Source organism: Podarcis melisellensis (assembly GCF_964234715.1).
Source record: "Podarcis melisellensis genome assembly, chromosome: 4".
In the NCBI taxonomy this organism is placed as follows: Eukaryota; Metazoa; Chordata; class Lepidosauria; order Squamata; family Lacertidae; genus Podarcis; species Podarcis melisellensis.
In genome coordinates, this window is record NC_138531.1 from 47,679,586 (window position 1) to 47,702,839 (window position 23,254).

Below are 23,254 nucleotides of genomic sequence, written 5' to 3' on the forward strand. Positions count from 1 at the left end.
CTTTACACAGCATCATAAAACAGATATTGCTTGATTCCTGAAATAATTTACATGCAGGTAAGCAATACAAGGTGGAATAACTCTTCAAAGCAAACTTTGGTGGTATGCATTTTCCCATTTTCAGGGAAGAACTTACATTCATATCAGCCTGCACACACTTTAAGACTGACAGTGGAGGCTCATTGCATGTGCCTGCCTCCAACATGGGCAGGACCTTATCTGTAGTGGTCCCATGTCTCTGGAATGCATTACCAACTACACTTCAGCACCCACCATTCCCTCAGGTACTTGGGAAAGCATAAAAAACCCAACTTGCTTTTGTTGGATTTTTCTTGAGTTGCTTTTATTCTCCTGTTTACAATCTTGTTGAATGCTTTATTTTGCATTTTAGTATTTGGACTGGAAGTTCACCGTCTTATTTGCTGACTCCTGTTAACAGTTTTAATGTTAGATTTGTAGCATACTATACTTTAATTGTAAGCCACCTTGAGAGGGTTTTGCCCTTAAAGGGAATATATTAATATATGGATTGTATTGGAGCTATATTAAAAATAACTAAAATCCTCTTACACTTAATTATTCCTTAGCTAACTACACATCAAGCTCACACCATAATGCCAATTTTAAAGCAACAAGCTCCTCAAGAAAACTCCTACTCTGACCAACCTGAAAAATAACGTCCATGCTTTTGGTTTTCCTTGCTTCACTAGGCAGGTAGAACAGAAAAGCACCAAATCAAAAACATCAATTATATTCTCCTCAAACCTGTTCTAAGAATCTTCCACAAAATCTACAATCACAAGAAAACTCTATTTCTCCTAAGATCATTGCACCCCATTTTGTCCATTCATTTTATTCACTCCTCCCCCCATTAAACTCATTGCCACCCTTTGCTATACTATCAAATGCTCCCAAACCATTTTTCAGACACACTAGATTTCATCCTTGAGTATATTAAACTACCCTTTCCCTGCCTCTCCCTTCTATGGCCATAAACTCTGTGCTCTTGAAAGCTCTCTGCAACATTTTATGATCTATCATCTATTAATCTTCCCAAATATTCCCAATGTCAGACATCCTCAACTCTTGAAATGCTAGATAATTAAACTTTATAAAGGGTAAATAATTCTGGGAAACATAGCCACTGAAGGTGAAAAGCTTCTACCTATAACCTACAAATGTGTAAAAAGAGTGAGAGAAGAAACTCCTCAGACATTTTGTGTTGCTTTGTAAAGCACACACATGCACATGCACACACAGAAATTTGGAATATGAAGTTAGTGGGATTTCATTCAGAAGAGTTAAGGAATACAACTTATTCATTCAATACAGAGTTATAGAATTCTCTGCCCCACATGTAATGCTAAAACCATGGGTTAGTGTTATAAGGGTGTGCTGCTGTGAGACTAAGGCTTATGCACTCTCTCCTTCCCTCTGCTCCTCATTGTGATGGTGCCAGGGATCTGCTTCCATTTCAAATTAACCAGAGTTTAGGATAACACCCAAATCCCAAACTGTGGTTCATAAAGTATGCTTTGGAGCTGGCTTCCTTTCACTAACCATAGTTAAATTTAACTGTAACTGGGTTTGAACACCATGAAAATGAAAGCTTCTGAACTCCTTCCTGGAGGAGGACGAGAGAGTGCACAAGGCTGACTGCTGCACCTTGTCATAATGCTAATGCAAATGCAGCCAGTGTGTTTTTTTGGGTACTGGTTTACATGATTTTAAGAGGGGAGAGCAAATTCATGGGGATCTTTCAATATCAGCTTATGAGAGCAGCTGACATGGTGACACCAGTCACCAGTGTTACTGCTGCTTACCAGGATGGTTCAGAGGTGAGGCTGGGCCTGCATAGGCACACCAGCACAGCCAATCTGGTGCTCTTACCAGTGAACTGCAGAGCCCTGACTTTTACACCACCCTGACCCTATCCAGTCTTGGGAACCAGCAGTGACACTGGTGTCAAAGGGGCAGCTCTGTGGCACCATTCCACCCACTCTTTAGTTTAATGCAGCCTTCCACTAAATACCAGTTGTCACAGGACAGGCAGGCAGGACTATGCCAGCTTCCTAAAAACATCTGACTAGTCACTATTGGAAACAGGATGCTGAAGCAGGCAGACCACTGGCCTAATCTAGCAGGGTTCTTATGTTCTTAATTTACATTTGCTAAATTTTGGCTGGACCAGGGCCTTTTATTCTTTTGCTATTTTTAATTTAAAAAGAAGTATGATTGACAACATATTGCCAGCAGTAGCGTGAGATAGCTGAGTAGTATAAACTGCTGAGACAGCACTGGTACAAAAACATTTTGTTCCACTCTGACTAGCAACAATGTAAATTAATCCCATCGGAAGTTCGAAATCATACCAGCCACCCTTTGGATTTTTAACCCAAATGCATTTTAGTCCACTTTCATACTTTAACATGCATGAAGTTGGTTATAAAAACATACACTATATGTGCAGTATTTGTGTGTGTATGTACGTACACGCACACACAAATGTTGGATATTTACGCATCTAATATTAGTAATTTATGCCCCCTCCATTCTCCCTAACGATTTAATTAAAATAAGAATACATACCTGGCTACAGCTTCACTGTACACAAAGCCAGCATCTGCTCTCTTTACAATTTCAAAGCAGAGGTCTGCACCATCCATACTGCAGGTTAAAAAAGTAAGAAAAATGTGATTGTAGAACAGGAAGTAGAAATGTAATAATGATAACGCTCCAATTTTACACTTTTGAAAGTATTCTAAAGAATCTCAAACATTACACTAACCAAAATCTTAGACACAATTTTTTTATTTTTAATGACCAACAATATTTGAAGTCTTAACCATCTTTCTTATTGCAAGCTCAGTGCAGCTGAAAACGTAATAGAGTTGTGAAGAATGGACTCAAGCATGAACAGCTATCAGTATTTCTAGATGCTTATGGGTATAGTTGGAAACAAAGTTAACTAAAATACCGTATTTTTCGCCCTATAGGATGCACCAGCCCATAGGACACACCTAGAATTTTTTTTTTGGGGGGGAGAAAATAAAGGGGGGGAAATTATTTTTCCCCCCCACAGGTGCGGGGCTGGGGAAGCCCGAGCTTCCCCCGACCCCAGCCCCCAGAATGGGTCCCAGAGCGATGTTGAAGCTGCGTGCAGCTTCGGCATCGCTCTGGGAGCTTGGGGGCTGGGGAAGCCCGAGCTTCCCCCGACCCCAGAACGGCTTCAGGAAGCTCTGTGCAACCCTTGGGGCTCCGCCGGGCTCTGGAGGGTTGCACGGAGGTGCTCGGAGCCCGGGAGCGCAGGCAGCTCTGCACAACCCTCAGGAGCCCGGCGGGGCTTCGCGCCGGGCTCCCGAGGGTTGCGCAGAGCTTCCTGAAGCCAGAAAGCCTGTATTCGCTCCATAGGACGCACACACATTTCCCCTTCATTTTTGGAGGGGGAAAAGTGCGTCCTGTAGGGCGAAAAATACGGTATGTAAAGAATCCACCTGTACCATTTCTACGTGTATACTCCTGTATACTCTGTATACTGCACCAAAAATAAGACATTATTACCAAGCCAGTTTGTGATTGCCACTGCTTCTTTGCAACAAAGCAGTGTCAGAAGGAGACAATCTATAGAAGTAGAAAAGTGCTGAGAGGAAGAGGGGTGCTTAACCCACTTCCATTTGTCACTTTCCCACTGTAACTCTCCCTTACCAGCTGGGATTCCAAACCTGTGTATGCAACAAAGCAAGTCTGTAACCAGGGAAGAACTAGGGTGAAGAAGCAGTAGTAAGCAAAAGGTGGTTAGGTAACATCTCATTTCCTACACTCTTTTGCTTTTGCTATTGTGATAATTGTCTCTGGAATGACAATTCACTTTTAAAAAAGACAGTTTTATCTTGAAATCTCAGACGCTACATGCCTTTACATACTTTACATACCAAACAAAAAATTTACACTATCAGTTTGGAACATGGTGATGTAATAAATGTTTTGCCAGTAGATGGAGACAAACTCCTAACTAAATGATGTGCCATTTAGTTAACCAGCCACATGAGAATCTTAAAGTGCTTCACAAAAATAAGAAAGTGCACTTTTACAATGTGTCCAAGGAGCAGACACTGTAATAAGATTTTAATATTTCCCCTTTCCGTTCGCCTTCCTCATAGATGTCTGATCAGGGTAAGAAAAAGTAAGCAACTGCTAGTGAAACTGTAATTATAATCACTGGATTAAAAAATTCATGCTTTAATAGCATCTAACATTACACAGTAAATCATTGCCTGTATATGATGGCAATCCATTAAATTAAAAAAAAATGTTAAGGAAAGTAACTGTGCAATGCCCAATCTGCATTAAAGTAAAGAAATGCTACTATCTGCATGAGTCTTTTAAATAAATAATGATATATTAATATATAACTCTAGATAAATATATTGTCTGGAATCCAAATACTATGTGAGTGATAACCATTTCCAAGCATGCTGGCTATAGTGAGAACTAGATGCTTCAATACTGCATCATGCATAGCTTCTAAGGTTCTCTCAGGTGATTCTTCTGCAAGCATTAAAGGATACAGAAGGAGGGAAGAGCAGAAAAGCATGTGGATATAAGCAACACAGTTTAATAAAACAAGCAAGCAAGCAAGCAAGCAAGCAAACAAACATTTGCGATCCCATCCCCTCAGAAAAATTCAACTAAGACAAGCATGTTTATGTCCTACTAATTTAGAAAAGAGTTTCTCATTTGCTTAGTTTTCTTGTGTTAACATCCACGAGACTTGCTCAAATTTGGCTGGACTTTTCTTATGTCATAAACATTAAGGTTTTGCTTTGTTAGAATGTGTGCATTACAATTATAGTTCAGTATATTAATGAAGTTCCATTTTCTTCATGATACTTTTTATTATATATAGGACAAGTAGCTTGGAAGGAACCGTTTGCAACTATTTGAATCCAATTTAAAAATTATGAAAGGTTAACTACCACCTAATCTAATGTGTTAGCCTATTTTGGTTGGCTTTAAGTGCATGCTTGACCATATGAGCAAAACATATGAAGAGTGTGTATGGAATATATAAATGTAAAACTTACAATTCGAAAACCATATATAGCATTCCATCGGAACTGTAGGTCTCCAAAAGTTCAACAATATGAGGGTGCTTCAACATGTGACAGATACTGGCTTCTCTTTTCAGATCTGTTGAGAGACAGTCATTGCTGTATAATTTGTACTGATAACAGAACACACACAAATGATGCACAGCCATTTGAATACTTAACACCAAGGTACTGGATTAATTTCTGAATCATTTTCAAGAGTTTAAATAGGTTTGGCACGTTGAACTCTCTCCTTATAGCTGAAGTATTAATGCAACATTTTATAGATATACATATTTTATATATAATGGTATAAAATCAAGATGATTAATTAGACACACAGTAAAGAACAACCCTGCAAATATAAATGAAGACTCATGTGCAGTTATAAAATGCAATGGAAGGGCATTTAACATATGTGTGACAAGATCTGTACAGGTTATGTAAACACCTGAATCTCATCATGAGGATCCCAACCAATCAATTCCAGGCCTGACAGAGTGCACGTCCTTAGAAAGCAACAGGCATATGAATAGGACACCATCAAGTAGGTTGCAGAGTGTAGTTCTCTTCAAATTACAAATGGAAAGACACAATCACAAACCTAGTATTCACTGTCACCCTACTCCAACTGCTAAACTTATCTAGCAGTCATTTCCAACAACCTCTGCCTCCAATGTTCCTGCAGAACTGACATTTTGAAAATATATGCATCAGACACTTCCCGTTAAGTGGTAAGTTCATCAAATGCATGTTGAGGTTAAGTAAACTGTCAGTTCCTGTATGCATTTTCATGTGTCCCCAACTAGCCATTCATGTGCACTATCTTTCTGACTATCATAATATGGGATCTGGTGCTCCCTACAATCCTCAGACCTACTAGTTTCCCTTGCATGATGGGAAGGCAACCTATATTGAATATATATGACCCTGCAAACTGGACCATAAGTCTAAGTGTCTGAGTCACAAAAAGGGGGGCAGTCAGACCAGACCATGAGTATTGCATTACAATTCTTCAATTGCCAAGATGCTTTGATACAGAAGCAGGTGGGCTCTCAATTTCAGCTCCAGGAGGTCAATGTAGGAACAGGATGATGTCACAATAAAGGCAGTGCCATACTAGGCATCCCCAGTTGCTGAGGGCAACAGGACATGGGTCCACAGATGACTACTACTGCCAAATGAAGAATTACCCCTCCAAGGTCCCTGTTTTTAATCAAGCCTTCCAAGGCTGCAGTCAATCCACTTGCTTCCTCCGAAAAGCTTGTGCTAGACAAAGACATGTGTCCACACAACACAACAATATTTTCTTGCAGCACCAAAATCATATAATAGTTTGTGAAGTTTGACTGGCCCAGCAATGGCACAGGAAAGACTGAGCTACTGCCTGACAAGTCTCCATATCTGCTTAGCCACCCAACAGCTTGCAGTTGTCCCTATGTTGGCCTAAAGGTGATTTTCTAGGTTAAAACCTGCTACTTGTCCTTTGAATTACACCTTGACTATGATTTCAGCAAACCAGACCTGACACCAAGCACAGGAATCAGACTTCATTAGCAATTCTAAGTCAAATCGAGGAAGATTAAAGGAAACAAAAACAAAAAACAAAACAAAAAAAAGCCTTTCATACTGTATGAATTACATTTTGCAAACTTGATTTCAAATCATTTTCTATATAGCAGAAGTACATTCCATGTAACTGTGCCTTGGTAGTAAACATCATTTCACAGGAGATAATTCTAAGAAGAATCAGATTTTAAAAATCCCATCAACCTGAAATCCAAACAATAGCCAATTGTAGGAAAAAATGTTTCCAAGAGCCAAACATTTCTGAAATGAACTTATCTCTGTTCTAAAGGAGCATGATAGAGACAACATTTTTTTATTTTATTGCATGTCCTACATTAAGAACCACTGAATGAACTGATCTCCATCTTCTGGAAAAGCAGTATCAAGGATTTTTTAATCACTGTTCTGTATATTCTGAGAGGAAAATAGCTAGTTTCAGTTAACAAGCAGACACAATGGGAAATGTTTTCACACAGCTGAACTCTCAGCATGCATAAAGAACACTACGGTAAGTAAAAAAGGACATTCCTCTTGCCTTGAATAAAGTACAAAGCTACATATACTGAAGTATTTAATGACAGACAATTAATTCTCTTTTATTTATCACAGGGACATTTAGCAGCAGGTCATTGTTAAGGTGGCCCAGGTATCCATTCCTGCCCCCCCAATATATTTTTCATTTCTTTCTTTGCTACAGGGCAGCTGGACAAATTGCAAACTGCACTGCTGGTGAGACCCCAGCTGTCTACCACCTTCATTTGGAGAGGGCCCATTCCAACATATTGGGCCCAGAAAACCCTGTTGGCACACCACAGATCAGAGTAAGTCCCAACAGCAGGAGCCAGAGTGTGCTGTTCCCCGCCCCCCTGAAATCTTAAATGTACATCTGGCACCTAACATTATGCCTAACAGCAGAAAGCAAGCTTCCATTCTATAGCACATCAACTGATGGGCAGTAAAGTCCAAACCTCAGGTGGTTTAAAGTACCATACAGCTCTCTTTGCAAGTCCTGCATGGTGCTTTGAAGTCCCTACTTTGGGACTTAAAGCATCCAAATACCCAATGTCATCGTGAAGTCAAGTGATTGACAGGCAGGCAACCCTGCCCACTTGTCAAATTTGGCCCATGAGGCTAAGATCTGATGATGATCTAGTCCAGGTTGGTCCAGCCCAATAGTCCTTTTTTTGACAGTCTTTGGAAGCCACTCAGAAGAGAAGTAGCTGTGAGGCGTGAGTCCCTATCTTTCCAAACAACCAAATGCCTCTGCCACCACCCCCACCTTAGAGAACCAGGGGATGGAGCATCTCTCTATGTTACGCAGGTGTGCTAATGAGCAAATCACTACAGCCTGTGAAGCACGACATTTGCCCTCTTCCTCCTTTATGGCACGGAACTGTACAACAACCAAAGTTCTCTGTTTATCACTCGTACCACGGGTTATTTTGCTCATTGCTATGTGATTGGTGGTTTCTTGGTGGTTTTCATCCTTGAACCAAGGGTAGCTCAGGTAAGCAGAGGTGAGAGCAGGCTGATGAACTGCAGATCAAAGTTTGGAGTATGACGTTCATACTTTTCAGAGACAGCCTTTGGGCTGGGAAGCAGGGGAATGGATGTCATGGGCTGCCTGCTCTCTTCATCCTTCTGCTGCTTGGGCTCTGGTCCTCTTGCTCATTCCCATTCCAGGGGCCCTAGTTGTGCTATGTGTGCCTAAGCATAGCCACCTTGTGTCCTTCAGAGCCACAAGGGTCAGTTGACAGCATGGGTTAAAAAAAAAAGCAGCAGGCAAGTAGGCAGTTTGTGCTCACACAGACTTTTCCGGCTGCTTTTCGATCATAGATGGATGAAGCTTTTGTTAAGGGCACGTGGGATGCAATCTCAGCTTATTATAGAGTAAGACCCATTGGAATAAATAGGACTTACTCTTGAGCAACTGCACACAAGCTTATGACCAGGATGGGGAATCTATGATCCTCCAAATGTTGTTGGTCTGCTATCCCTTCCTATTGTCTGTGCTTATTGTGGATGATGGGAGGTTGAGGTCAGCAGCATCTGGAGGGCCACAGAGGGGTGGATGAGGGAAGAGGGTGGGCTGCAGGCTGCACTGTCCCATAGCATGCTTGTGGGGTGGGGTGTGTGTGTACGGGTGAAGTTAACAGCAGTGGCAGCGGTTGGTTCTTCTGCTCCTTCCTCCCAGCCTTCCCATAATGTTCATATGTTCTGTGGTGGCACCAGTGGTCCTGTGGGGAGGGGAGGGCAGGGTTGCAGAGCATAGCCTTCTAAAATAATTTGTGCATTAAATTTTGTTTAATAAATAAATACATTAAAGCTATTAACTTGGTATATTAAATAATAAATTATATTGTGAACACTTTAATTTACGATATGGAAATTTAATTTGGTGTGTGGCCCACACGTTCTGTACTGAAGTAGTCTTGCATTTTCACTTGGTCTGAGAGGCTGGACCACCCAGATCTAGGCCATGGAGCCAAAAAGGTTCCTTAATGTGGTCTAGTTAGTATGTGCTGTACAGTGGTACCTCGGGTTACAGACGCTTCAGGTTACAGACTCCGCTAACCCAGAAATAGTACCTCGGGTTAAGAACTTTGCTTCAGGATGAGAACAGAAATTGGGCAGTGGCGGCGCAGCAGCAGGAGGTCCCATTAGCTAAAGTGGTGCTTCAGGTTAAGAACAGTTTCAGTTTAAGAACGGGCCTCCAGAACGAATTAAGTTCTTAACCCGAGGTACCACTGTATTCAATGTAGGGCTGCGAATATTGTTCTGCTGTGCAAAGAGAAATCCTTCCACTGACAGAATCATCTCCCCCCTAAATCTGTTCTGGGAATTCCCCAACCCCCCCCCCCCAAGCATATTTGGGGCGAGCATGAGGGAAGAGGAGAAATGTCATGCTATTTTGAATACCACACTATTTTCTGATAAGCTGAAGATTATTTTATAGGATTGAGACGCTATCAGAATCAGCTGACATGATTTGCACAGGATAGATAGGAAATTTAAAGCATTTAAAGGCTGACATGCCATAGCATGCAAACACACAGAACTGTGCTTGAGGACAATGAATATGTATGGTTTGTTGGCCTTAAAAGATACTGTAGTTTCTTTTTAGGCAATTACTAGAATTTAACCAGTAAGGCATATGGGGGGGGGGAACATGAGCATAGGTCTTTACATAATTAGATACTCTTTTGCATAGAGAATTCTACAAATATAACTTCTGACTCACCACACCCTACTAATAACAAAAGGCCAAATTACTGAGCAGTGCATTTTTACTCACAGCTAATCAAAGCCTTTCAGAAGCAAAGATGGACAATAAAATAGCTAGAAATTTCAACTCCAAGACATAGGTTACTTCAAAATACAGTGGAAAATAGCTATTTTGTAAAGGAACACAACCACAAGAGAACAATAAAAATAAGAGGTACTATTCAGACAAAAGTACAGCATGTTTAATTCTGACTGAAATAGAATCAAACTTAAAATCTGCTTAATTGGATTGTGCCCAAGGACATTTAAAATTTCACTACTGAAGTTTCACAGATATTCACTTATCTGAGGGAAGTGGGGGAGGAGAATAAATGTCCAGATTTGGAAATAAAATATTACTTTTCATAACGTAGCAATCCAATTCATCCAACTGAATGGACATATTTTTAAAAGGAGAGGGGAAGATCATGTGCATCAAGAGTATGAGTCTCCCCCCTACCTCCTTAAGTTCCTTGTTACAGCTGACTCTTAAAGACAACCCTACAACTACAAACATATAGGAAAATACCAGGCGCAATTTCTTTAGCGCAGAGCAATCTAACCAAGGGAGGTAGTAGTTGTTAATTTCTACAAAACATTAATGCTCTTGGGCACAATATGGTAAAGCAGTTTTAAGTTCAGATTCTAATTCAAGCATCCTCCCAGAGACCACTGAATTGGGCTTTTAAAAGTTTTTAAAACTCTGGAACATTTAAGTAGTAAACTGGGGACGCACTTTAAAAGAATTGCTTGTGCGTGAAGATACTGCATTCATGGATTAAAGCTAAAAGATAGGAAGACTGAAATTCCATGTACCCAGAGGGAACTTTAGATTCCTTCCTTAAACAGCTGCTCCTGTTTTTCCCTTCCTTCATTCACCAAAGGAGGACACTTTCAAAACCAAAAGCATGGCATGGGGCTTGAGCTTCATTTAAAAAAAAACCCAAACAAAAGACTAAAGAGTGAAAAAAGCTCTACTGGGCATACTCACAATTTTCACTCAGCTAACTGACTATTAATTTCACTTTGCAGTAGTGACACTTGGCATTTAAACTATTATCTATACTGTACAGAGATCATAATTCAGATTAAATCAAGAGGTTGTATTTGACACAGAATCATTCAGAGTTTTACAGCAACTTTTCAGAGAGCTCTTAAATTAAACTAAACTTCTAATTCACTTAATACTTCTAATTCAACCGCACCAATTAATAATAATGTTTCTACTTTATGAACCGTTTTTAGGTGATAAGCATCACTATGCCTGATTCTTCAGAGTGGGCATAATCTAGATCACCAAAAGGACAGCGCCTGAACATGGAGGGATCTCCATGGGACTTAATTGGAGCCATGTTTTCTCACATTGATGATGCACACACGGGAAGTCTGTATTTGTTTCCCACATTCCTATCTAGCCTCTCTCTCTATCTCTAGGAGGTGTACACAGGTCTTCCATTGCTCATAATGCAAATACAAATGACCCATACACTTGGGTAAAGAAACACGTTCTATGATAATCCCTCCATGTGCATGGATCAAGCCCAGTACTGTTTATAACTACTGTAGTCTAAAACTGTAAGATATGGCTATGTCTGCAAGCTTTTCTGTTTCCTTCAACATCCTAGATGTGTGACAGAAAAGAAGTTTGTTGTATAAAATTGGTCCAGGTTTTTTCAAAAACACACCCACAAAGCTTAGATTTGAGAAATCATCCAAACAAACCATTATCCTATGCAGACATTTAATTAAGTGCAAATTTCTCACCTCCTTTCATGTACATATTTAGCCATTCCCTGAATATCATCTCTAGTTCCTATTCCTAGACAAGGTCTTGAAGTTAATTTATATTTGGGTTTATCGTTCACACCTGCAATGAGTTACTGTCACCACTGATACAGTGTAATGTATTCATAAAAACCTTATTGCCAACATGCTCAGGATTTTATCTTATTTTACTGCCACTATGGTAGCTTTTATCACTTGACCAGCAGATATTTCTTATTGTTACCACCCTCTATAAAAATTAGTACTACGATCTTATTGTAATTGTAAAATAATATAGTTGAGCATTTCCTGAATTTGAAATCAATATTTAACACCAGTGGTTCTTAAACTTTTTTTCTGGGCCACACTTTCAGAATAAAAATTTGCTCACACCACAGTGACCTTTTTATTAGTAGGAAATCCATTGGAAAATAAAAAGAAACAACTCCTAGCAGTACTTGATTTATAACATAAAACACAACTACTTTATAATATGATCACAGGACATCCAGAAAGTATAAAACAATGCATCTACATGAGAAAATGAATCATTCCCAAAATATAATTATAAACGAGCCTCTTACATATGTGCCTTAAGTATGTATATGAACTTAAGGAGAAGTGTGGGCTTGCTTTTGCTAGGTAATCTCATTTATATCAGGTCTAATTTGAGACAGACAAACTCTCATCAACATTAAGAAGCCATTCTCTTTTCTGATCTTTCATATTTGTCAGAGTTAAAAATCCCTGTTCACCACAATATTGCATGGAGAACTGTAGAAGAATAGCCAAAGCTCTTGAAGAGAGGCATGGATACTGTTTCTGGTTGTACAGTATATCCCAAAATAATTATTTTGATACTGTACTATACTATACAGTCATACCTCATATTACATCTGCTTCATGTTACGTTCTTTCAGGTTACGTCCCGCGGCGACCTGGAAGTACTGGAAAGGGTTACTTCCGGGTTCCGCCGCTCGTGCATGTTCAGAAACGGCAAATTACAACCCGCGCGTGCACAGACGTGCCGCTGCGGGTTGTGCTCTTTTCATGTTGCAAACAGGCCTCCGGAACGGATCCTGTTCACAACCAGAGGTACCAATGTAGTACACTGAAATGTCCCGGAATAACTGAACCATGCTTCCTCAATTTCTACAACTTCCACTCAGCTTTGTGCCCAGGCAATAGTCATAGTTCCGCCTGTGCACATCCACATTAATTCATTCCTAACCACTTCCCCACCCCCTTTGGTTCACATATGGCAATCACTGCACTTTGTCAAGGGGCCAACTGAACATGTATCTTTCCCCGTCTCCTTCTCCCTCTGTCTCCACATATTGATTAGCAATCAATTCTTTTGCAATTCTTTCTATTACAATTCTTTCTGGACTGTTTTACCTCCTTCCAAATGGCATTGGTAAAAGGCACATGGTTCTTTAAATGGCCATGTTGATAACATTATAAAGACCAGTTCGTTGCTAGGCATTCTTTGGATTTAGCAGCATGGTAGGCACAGTAGGTACTTATCAGTGTTGCAATAATGGCAAGAGATGTGAGGAGTAAAGAGTATTGGTGTGATGGTTGAAATTGTCACAGTAACTGAAACCTGCTTTCAAAGTGATTTTCTCTAAAACTTATGGGTAAGACATTTGAGGGGATTTGTCACAAGTGGTCACAGATGCTCAATACCAGTCTACTGACAGTCCCCACAGTCTACTCAGCTGCCTAGGTTAGCAAAGATGCTGAAAAGGTGGTTGTGGATGCCCTGAAATATTTGTATATGTGAATCATTTTTATACTACAGTATCTGAAAGCTTATTTTTTAAAACCCCAAATAGTATCAGTACACTTTTATATGACACAAACAATACTAATACTCTAACTGATTCTGCCATCACATATACATATAATACCCAGTAGATTCTGCTACTTCCTGGAACACTGAGAAAGTGTCAATGGACTGTATTTGAAGTGATAAATTACAACACTACCAAGACTGATGACACAGAACCAAACACCATGAATACTCATATTTGCTTCAATAGAATTTTGCATATACTAGATTTGCTAGTTGTCAGAATTCATTACAAGGCATTTAATAAAAATTTTGTTCCATTACAAGATACCTGCATTACATGGACACTTTGATAATTTCCCTCCTCTCGTTTATGTGTTATGCATATATGGAAAGTGACTGCTTCACCATTAAGAAGGATCAATGAAATAATACTCATTTTTCCCCATGAAGCATCAATTTCTTAGGTAATTGTATTTTAAAAGCAAAAACCTACTAGGCCTTTTTATTTTTCAAAATGCGATACGGGGGATATGATTTATACCACAATCATTAATAGCAACAGCATTGTGAATCTGAATGAGATGGATTCTGTGCACATTTACTTTGAAGTAAGTTCTAGTAGAATCAGTAGAACTTCTGAGAAAACATTACTATGGCCAGGCTCTAAGATTCCTTTTGCTAAAGGACATTATTTAATATTTGTTCATCTGTATTCTTATAATGTGCATAAAATCAAATGTAGTGCCGATGATTAAAAACAGTAGGCTTTATTTATATTTGTCTCTAAAAACTTTCTTTATTCCGAGCCAGTGTGATGTAGTCAGAGAGCTGGACTAAGACTTGAGAGACCAGGGTTCCAATTTCCACTGAGTGACCTTGAGCTAGTCACTAACTCTCAGCCTGACCTATTTCACAAAGTTATTGTGATGATAAAATAGAGAGAGGGGGAATGCGGTGTGCTGCCTTGACTTCTGTGGGATATAAATGTAATACATAAATTAAGAATGCTTGTTGCTAGTAATATTTCATAAACCATTGTCCAGTTTAGGAGCTTCTCTCATCTTCTTTGCTTCCACTATTGCTTCCGTCTTTCTAGTGAAGAAGCAGAAGCATCTTTGTTACAGTCCACTGTTGCTTCCTTAGTAGAAAAGGGTGGGGGAATGTGAATGAACATGTATATGAATGCCTGGTATGTGATTAAAGAACAATGGCTGTGCATGAACATAGCTGTATGTGTTGGAGCAGACAGATAAAAAAAATAAAGTTATATATGGGCACATGTAGTTTTGAAGTGAAGTCTTCCATCTGTCAAAATTAGCAATGCCCTAGTTCAAAACAAGTGCTCTCCAACCTTGACTTAAAGCTAGAATATTTCAAGAAGATGACCACCTCTCCTCTTATCGCTGAACAAAATTAATCACTGATTCCTCCTATCCTCCCAACAAGAAACAGATGCAGCTGGTGCAAAAAGATACATTTACATGGCCAGTTTTTATGTTTTCCTGATTTGTGATTCCTGTCATCTTCATAAAATCAGAAGACTGGGAAGCTGTCTCAGAAAAAGGTGCCAAAATGTGATATTTGACCTTGAGAGATGCATCCTCATAAGTAATTCAAATAAGGCAGGAAATGGGTGTGGATGGAAAGCAACATAATTAAAAGGCAGAGCAAGGAGCTCTATAGCTCTGCCTGCTCGGAACACATGTGCTAGGAATCACTGAGTTGGAAGGGGTGTCGGATGTACTCGAGTCTGAAATCATGCTTAGTGAAGGAACTACAATGCAGGTTGCAACTACAACATCCCTGATAGGTGGCAATCTAGCCTATGCTTAAATACCTTAAGCAATTGAGAGCCCACCACTTCCTGAGGCAATCTGCTCAATAGATGAGCAAACTTGTACTGTTAAGGAAGTTTTCCTATTGTTTTGCTGAAAGTTATTTAGAAGAAGAAGAAGAGTTTGGATTTGATATCCCGCCTTTCACTCCCCTTCAGGAGTCTCAAAGCGGCTAACATTCTCCTTTCCCTTCCTCCCCCACAACAAACACTCTGTGAGGTGAGTGGGGCTGAGAGACTTCAAAGAAGTGTGACTGGCCCAAGGTCACCCAGCAGCTGCATGTGGAGGAGCGGAGACGAGAACCCGGTTCCCCAGATTACGTGACTACCGCTCTTAACCACTACACCACACTGGTTCTCATTTGCCTGGAATTTGATTCTGGTCCTGCACCCTTGAGCAATGGAAAACAAGTGCACTCCATCTTCTGCACAGCAGCTCATCAAATATTTGAAGACAGCTAATAATGTTAGCCAAAATGAAAGGGTAGCCAGCATGGTGTCCTCCAGATGTTTTAAACTACAATGCCCATCATTCTCTACCATTGGCCATGCTGACTGGAGCTCATGAGAGCTGAAGTCCAAAATATTTGGAGGGCATCATGTTGGCTACCCTTTTGGAACAGATAAGGCATGAAGCCATGCACTCAATGACACAACTTTACACTGGCCCAGACCTTGTACAAACGATTTCTCTCCAATTAAAATCAATTGAAGGAGAAACTTACAAATAGCTACTTCCACAGCGGCAACTCCTGTTGCCATGAATGTGCACAGGAATGGTGTATCTCAGTACCTTTTCACAGCTCACCACCAGTATATGTGAACGCGACATGGAAAGATGACACTAGGGCATGTGACATAGGGCTACATTCCTCTGGATCCATGTCATGTACACATAGAGCTCACAAGGGTGACAGGAACTATTTGTAAGAAAAGGGAGCACTTTCTCCAAAACACATATAGAAATGTAAGGAATTTGCTAAAACTTTTCTTACTAGATCTCTAACCAGTACCTTGCCTCGGGACTCTAGACCCAAATATCCAACAAGAGCCACCACTTCACTGCAACAAACTGGTGGGTGTCAGAACAGAGCAGTCCACATAGACAAGAAAGGGGAAGGGCAAACATTTGTTGCAAACTGTGACAGTCTTCCATGTCTGCTCTCCAACCCCTTTGACATATGCATAACCTAGATCTTGTCTGAACTGTATTTCTACAGCGTACTCTCCCCCCACCCCCAGCACAACAATGAGAACCAGTGTCTTCTACACAGTGGAAGCACACAGCCCCATGTGGAGTTAAGCACTCTGTTGACAAAAGCCAGGTATTCTGCTCCAACCATCAGCATTGCTGGCCCAACTCATGAGAAGGTTGCCCTGTAGGATCACAGACGCATGGAGCAAAGCAAGCTGTCACCACATATACAGAGTCCTGAAACTCCCAGAGGGAAAGGGATTCACAGTCAATGAAATCTACCCCTCTCCCCATGGGGTGGTGTGGTGACTGAAGCATGGGCAATAGTTGAACACTAAGGTGGCACCACTCATTCTTCCTTCCACTCTTTTTCTCAGCAGACTCCTCTCCAACAGGTACTATCATTGGGGCCAAGGAACTGCCCATCTCATGCAAACCATGAGGAAGACTCACCCTCATCTTCTTCAACACTGACCATGACCAGCACACTACTAGATGTTCCCTGTGAGGCTGCAAACCAAGCAGGGGTCCTATGTCCTGGCAAGCTCTGTGGTAGTCTGTCAGACAACAGCTCTGTCTGTTGCCTCTAGCATAGACACTAAGCAATGAGGCTTAGCACACTTTCTTTACTTTCCTCTGTCATGCAAATGCCAAAGGAAGTGACTGCCTCGCCATGCCACATATGCTTTTCCTACTGTTTGCTGGGGTTAGTAGACAGAACATGTTGGGAACATCCACAGCAAGCAAACCCTAGACAGGAAGTGGAGCAACAACAGGAGAGGGGAAAACACATCCCAGAAAGACCCTGTCCCCCTCCCCAGACAACAGGTATGAGGAAGGTAGGCCAACGAGGAGGCTTGGTGGGTCTAATTAAGCCTATGGTCTGGAGGTTTTACACCACTGGAACAGAGCTGGATTCCCTCCTATTTGCCTGTTTAACACAGGCAGGATTTTAACAAATATATTTACATATTTGCAAGCTACTGTCTCGTAATAAAAACTGATACCATAGATCTATACAAGCAATATTAAATATATAATATGTTAAATACTTTTTTTAAAAATCCTGAATATTGCTTCTGCTTTATAGACTCCAGAAGAACAAAACTCCAGTATACATGGCATCAGCAGATAAAAGTATATGTAGATTATAAATCTACTTGTATAACTGTGTAAAATATGCAAACTTTTTTAAGAACTCAAGAAGAACCCTGCTGAATCAGACCAAAGTTTCATTCAGTCAAGCGTCTTGTTTTACTTAGTGGTCAAACAGATGCTTCCAGAAAGCCTACAAGCAGGGCATAAAGACAACAGTACTCCTTCACTCTTGATCTCCAGCTATTGGCATTCATGGCAGATTGTGCATCTCATGCTCCATATAACCATCATGACTAGTCACCACAGACAGACGTATCCCCAATACTGTAAAGGTAAACCAGCAGCCATCACTACATATTGTGGTAGCAAATTCCATAAATTAACTATGTGATTTTTGTAGTAGTAATTTAATCTGTCCAGAATCTATTGCTAATTATTCCACTGGGTGACCCAAAGCTCTAATATTATGGGAAAACTAGAAAGAATGCTGGATTCTCTTTCTATGTGCAATGAATAATTTTATAAACTGTTAGAATGCCCCCCATCATTTATTTTTAAACACTTCAATCTTCCCTCACAAGGTGCTCCAACTACCTGATAATTCTAGCTGTACTTTTCTTTATCTTTTCCAGGTCAGTAATATCCTGACTGAGATGGGTTGACCAGAACTATACACAGGATTCCAAATGTGGCTTCACTGTAGATATATAGACATTAAATGTCAGCTGTTTTATTTTTGTCTCTTTTCTAATTATTTCCAGCATTTGCCTTTGTCATTGGTGCTGCACACTGTTGAAGTTTACATTTAGCCCCTGGATCACAGAAATAGCAAAAGGAGACTAGAGATTTGAACACAGAATTGAAGAATTGGAAGGGACCCTGAGAATCATCAATCCTCTGCAATGTAGGAATATACAGCTGTCCCATACAGGGATCAAACCTGCAACCTTGGCATTAATAGCACCACATGCTAACCAACTGAGCTCTCTCTCTCTCTCTCTCCCTCTCCCTCTCCCTCTCTGTGTGTTTGTAGAATACTGTACAACCAAAAAAAGGAAAGGAAAGATAGCCACTGATTTTCACCTTCTGTACTTAATCCTGGACTTGAGGTGAACTTTGCTACATCGACAATCTTCACAGCAAACTGTTGCCCCGTCTCTCTGTTGATACATCGCCGCACAACACTGAATGGACCCCTAGAAAAGAAGATAACCCATAGTTAATTGAGTGTAAGCTCCAAAATAGTTCACACATAGCTTTGTTTTTCTTTTTGATCTGATTAACTACTACTAACATGAAATTTTGAGAGGTTTACAGTGATATTTAGTCATTTACAGGAAAACCCCATCATTCTAAATCTTGCTTATGGTTATTACATTGGTTTTAGTCAGTTTTGCCAAAGCTTATGTTTGTGGAATTAACACCAGCATAGAAGACACTAAAAATCTTTTGGGTATGACTCTACAGCAAGGGTTGCCAACCTTTTTGGTCAAGTGGGCACATTTTCAGGAAATGCCATGGGCACCAGTTACACATGACTGCTATGTAAGACATCACTTCAGGCATCAGAAATCCCTTTTACAAGGTAAGAATCAAATAGTCTTTTCACTTATACCTGTAGAGCTATCCCCAAATGAGACATACCAAAACTGGCCCATGAAGAGTAGGCATTTGCAGAAGCAGGCATATAACTGCTTGGAAGCACATATAAAGTATTATTTTATTTTTTATTTTTGTGTTGTGAACCACCTTGTGATTGTTGCATGAAGGGCAATATAACAATCCAATAAATAAAAAGTAAGTAACATAAATAACATAAAGTCAACTTTCATTTCAATATCTCTGTCTAGAAAGCTGCTTATCCTCCCTTTAAAAACAGGTATAGGAGTCAGATATTACATTGCATTTTATATCTCTCCTGCCCCCCAAAAAACAAATCTGGGGCTTCAAATGGGCTTTAGAACTGAAACACAAAATGTTATTCTGAATGTGCACACCAACTTTCATTCACTTAAATGTCTCAGTTTTCAAGTACACTATTATATTGCAATATATTTGTATTTTCCTTCCCCCCAGCAAGTATTTAAACTTGAAACACAGAAGTATCACCTAAACTTGTGTAAATAATTTTATTCTATTATATCAATCTTCAGAGGAGTTATTGTATTACAGTCATACTTCTTGTTATGTTTGCTTCAGGTTGCGTGATTTCAGGTTGCGTCCCGCGGTGACCTGGAAGTACTGGAAAGGGTTACTTCTGGGTTTCGCCGCTCACGCATGCACAGACGCGCAAAATGACATCATGTGCATGTGCAAAAGTGGTGAATCGCGACCTGCGCACACGCAGATGTGTTCTGCTCATGTTGCGAACGGGGTTCTGGAATGGATCCTGTTCACAACCAGAGGTATCACTGTACTTACAAACAAAATATTAAAATATTAAGCCAAAGGACTCACATCACTTGGCTGATCATCTGTTTACAATTCAACCCCACACAGATTTTTCATGTAAAATAATAAAAACATACTTTCTTATTCCACTCTGTGCTTTTTTGCGTACTGTAATGCCAAAAGAAACAAATGCTTTAAGTCTAGCTAACGTTAATCTGTCATAATAATAACATATACAAATTTAAGTATAGATATATCTGAACAAAGAAGACCTCTGGAAGTATTACAACCAATGAAAATTGGGATAGTTGGAGCAAAGGACTTTGTCCCTACTTCATTAGCCAAATCACTCAAGAACAAACCTTGGCTGCAGCTTATGGTTAGTGAGGAGAGAACTGAACTGTGAGTCCCAGTTTGAATGACATGCTAAGCATGGCACAGCACTAAAAGGGACTAGGGAGAGAAAAAGTCATCTCAGAGATCCCGCATGCTTGTGCAGTCTCAGTATGCCATAGCTTGGCTTGCCGTCTTGTACATACCAGGTAACTGTGCTCATCTCATGTGAAGGTACACTTGTAGCATATATGCTTTCTTCCCACAAAAGTCTCACTTCTGTGAAGGAAGACAGTAGTCCATAAAGTGATCTCTGTAAAACTTCAAAGTTCTTTTACAGAATCCTTTTTTTACAGGACTAAATATATATATATTGACAGCATTAGTTTATTTTATAAATTTAGGCAACATGGGCGCTTAAGACTATATGCAAAATTTTGTTATGGTTTCTAAAATTCTTATGAAGGTTTCTTTGGAAGAGAAATGCATATTCACTGTATGTAGTCTTAAAGCTCTTGCAAAAATAAAATCAGCCTTAAAGCCTGTTAAGCATTCTATAGCCCAAAGCTAGTTAAACATTCTACTGCCAAAGGATTGGCTTTAGAGCTATATATAGCTGGAAACAACAATTGTCAGATAAAGCTTATTAAGCAATTTAATGATCACTTTAGGGTTTATTAAAGATGGAACCATTCTAAAATAGCTACATTTCAATATCACTGACATTTAGAAGTAGTTAATGCATATAACACCATTTCCAGAAGAAAACACTGCTCTTGAGAACAACTTCAAATAATTTTTCAGATGGATATTCATGAAAGGGAAGGACTACTCTGAGGACCACACACCTGTGCACATTAGGGCTGGGTGGTATTTCAATACATTGAAACCCACTTAAGGTTCAGATCGCGATAACAGTTTCAATTTTTTTGAGCTAGGAATATATAATGGTGCTCACCCATGGCAGCAGAGGGTTCCCAAGAAGGTGCCCACCTGTCTGCCTGCCTTCACCAGAACTAACAGGATCCTTCTTCCTCCCTTCCTCCTGGTTGCTCCTCCTTCCCTCCAGCCCAGCTGCCATGTCAGGCGATGATCACACACAGAAAAGATAAGCCTTGGGAAGGACCGCAGATAAGCCTTGGGAAGGACTGTGTGAGGTTCTTTTAATAAGAGTGATGGCCTCAGCAGAGAGAGCCTAAGAAGGTGCTCGCCTGCTTGCCTGCGACTGAGTAAGCAGGCTGCCTCCTTCCTCCCGGTCGCTCCTCCTGTTCCCTCCCCTCCCTCCACAGCCTAGCCACCCCTCCTTATTTCAGACATTGTGATATATCACTATACTGCAATTGTTAGCTGGTGATATATCACGATCTTGAAAACCAGATCTTGCCCAGCCCTAGTGCACATGCACACTCAACACACACACACAAATCCACACATCTGGCAGTTTCAGACTTATACATGTACACACACATATGCAGCCAGAAGCATGAACACAGGCACACAACACTCTGTTCACAGCTGGGGGAAATGCTGTATTTTGCTCTTCACAGAACCACCTCTGAAGAATAAAACACAGGGTTTCCACTCATTCTCATCAGAGCTCTGTGGTGGTGGTGGTGGGAGAGGAGGAACAGCATTTTGTTCTCCACAGAATGATCTGGGAAGAGTAAGCACAGTGTTTCTTCTAAGCATGCACACCTGTTGAGTGCGACAGAGAATACCTTCTAAAGGCATCCCTTCTTTCTCTTGCACAGCACCAAGGTGGAGGTGTTACTGACTGTGCAGGAAACAAGAACGAGTGCTCTTTCTTAAGCACCTCTGACCTAGCAACAGTGCCAAGCAAATTGAGGAGGGGAAGCTTTCACAAGGTGAAGAAGTACCACCTTTGGAAGGCACTGATTAACTAGGGGCTTGGGCCTGATGTGGCACTGGACCATGGAGTTACCACTCTGTCCTGCAGAGAGCAGCAAGAGCTAGAATAGATCAAAACATCATCTTTTGACCTCTAAGCAAGTGCAGAAAACAGTGCACAATGGGAAACTTGGTAGACTAAAAAGACAACTAAAAAGCTAGATTCAAATGACCAGCTGGATCAAGGAACTCAGCTCTTCTCTACATGGCACAGTAGGAAGAACTGTGCAATGCCCTATTTAGACTACAGAAAGCCCTGCTGGAATTGACATCTGTTCACACATTTTACAAGGTTTCATAAAGCGTCTAGAGACATGGAACACAACAATTCCTCCTGTGCATAAAGTTCTCACCACAGTACTTGTGGGAAAGGCTCCTCAATAGAATCTTTCCCTCTCTCTCATCAGTTCTTGCTGTGTGCAAGCATAAACAAATGGAGCAATACTGCTAGTCACCATCACCTATTATGGGATATATACGCAAGTAAGGCTTCACTTGAAGAGTGGATCCAGATATGAGAGATGTTTATCCACATATGGGAGAATTGGTGAGAAAGGGGCAGAGGGAGAAAAGAGCTTGATTCAATCTTATGTGGACCCCTTCTTGCAGGTGCTGCAGGCTGGAATGGGTTGGATTGTGCTCATGTGGTTTTTTAAAATGAAGGTAAAGCAGATTCTAGGCTTATGTGATGAGGCCAGAGATACAGACAAATCAAACCCAGTCAACAAGTTATTAATAAAAGCTGAAGTTTTTTTCCTGTTCTCAGCCCGAATAATCATATTAGGTTTAACAAATTAACAGGAGTCAAGACTCCTCTATAGTTCTCTCAGTGCTTGCTATTAAGCCAAAGTGACTACCAGCACTACCAGCAAAATTATCAAATAAATCATCCAGTCAACTATGCATATTGCTTCCCCACTAGTAAGCTCCAGAGAAGTTGCAGTCTTTATGATATGCATGCTAAAGGCAAACAAGACAATCAATGATCTCAATTTCCTAATGCAATAATA

At 40.4% G+C, this 23,254-nt stretch overlaps 1 protein-coding gene and 1 long non-coding RNA gene across 14 annotated transcripts in view; one reads left to right on the top strand and one right to left on the bottom strand.

Annotated features, from left to right (window-relative positions):
* CASK (calcium/calmodulin dependent serine protein kinase) overlaps positions 1 to 23,254 on the bottom strand; it is a 120,680-nt gene that overhangs the window by 70,578 nt on the left and 26,848 nt on the right. For all 13 annotated transcript variants that reach the window (XM_081908951.1, XM_081908947.1, XM_081908955.1 and 10 more), the window contains 3 exons: positions 18,696 to 18,808; positions 5,085 to 5,190; positions 2,590 to 2,667 (listed from right to left, as the gene is read on the bottom strand). In XM_081908951.1, coding sequence (XP_081765077.1) covers positions 2,590 to 2,667; positions 5,085 to 5,190; positions 18,696 to 18,808 — 297 coding nt within the window. The remainder of the gene's footprint in view (positions 1 to 2,589; positions 2,668 to 5,084; positions 5,191 to 18,695; positions 18,809 to 23,254) is intronic.
* On the top strand, positions 6,284 to 18,346 carry LOC309368724. Its single transcript, XR_014167907.1, has 3 exons — positions 6,284 to 7,167; positions 7,357 to 7,480; positions 18,245 to 18,346. It is a non-coding gene; the product is annotated as an uncharacterized lncRNA (long non-coding RNA).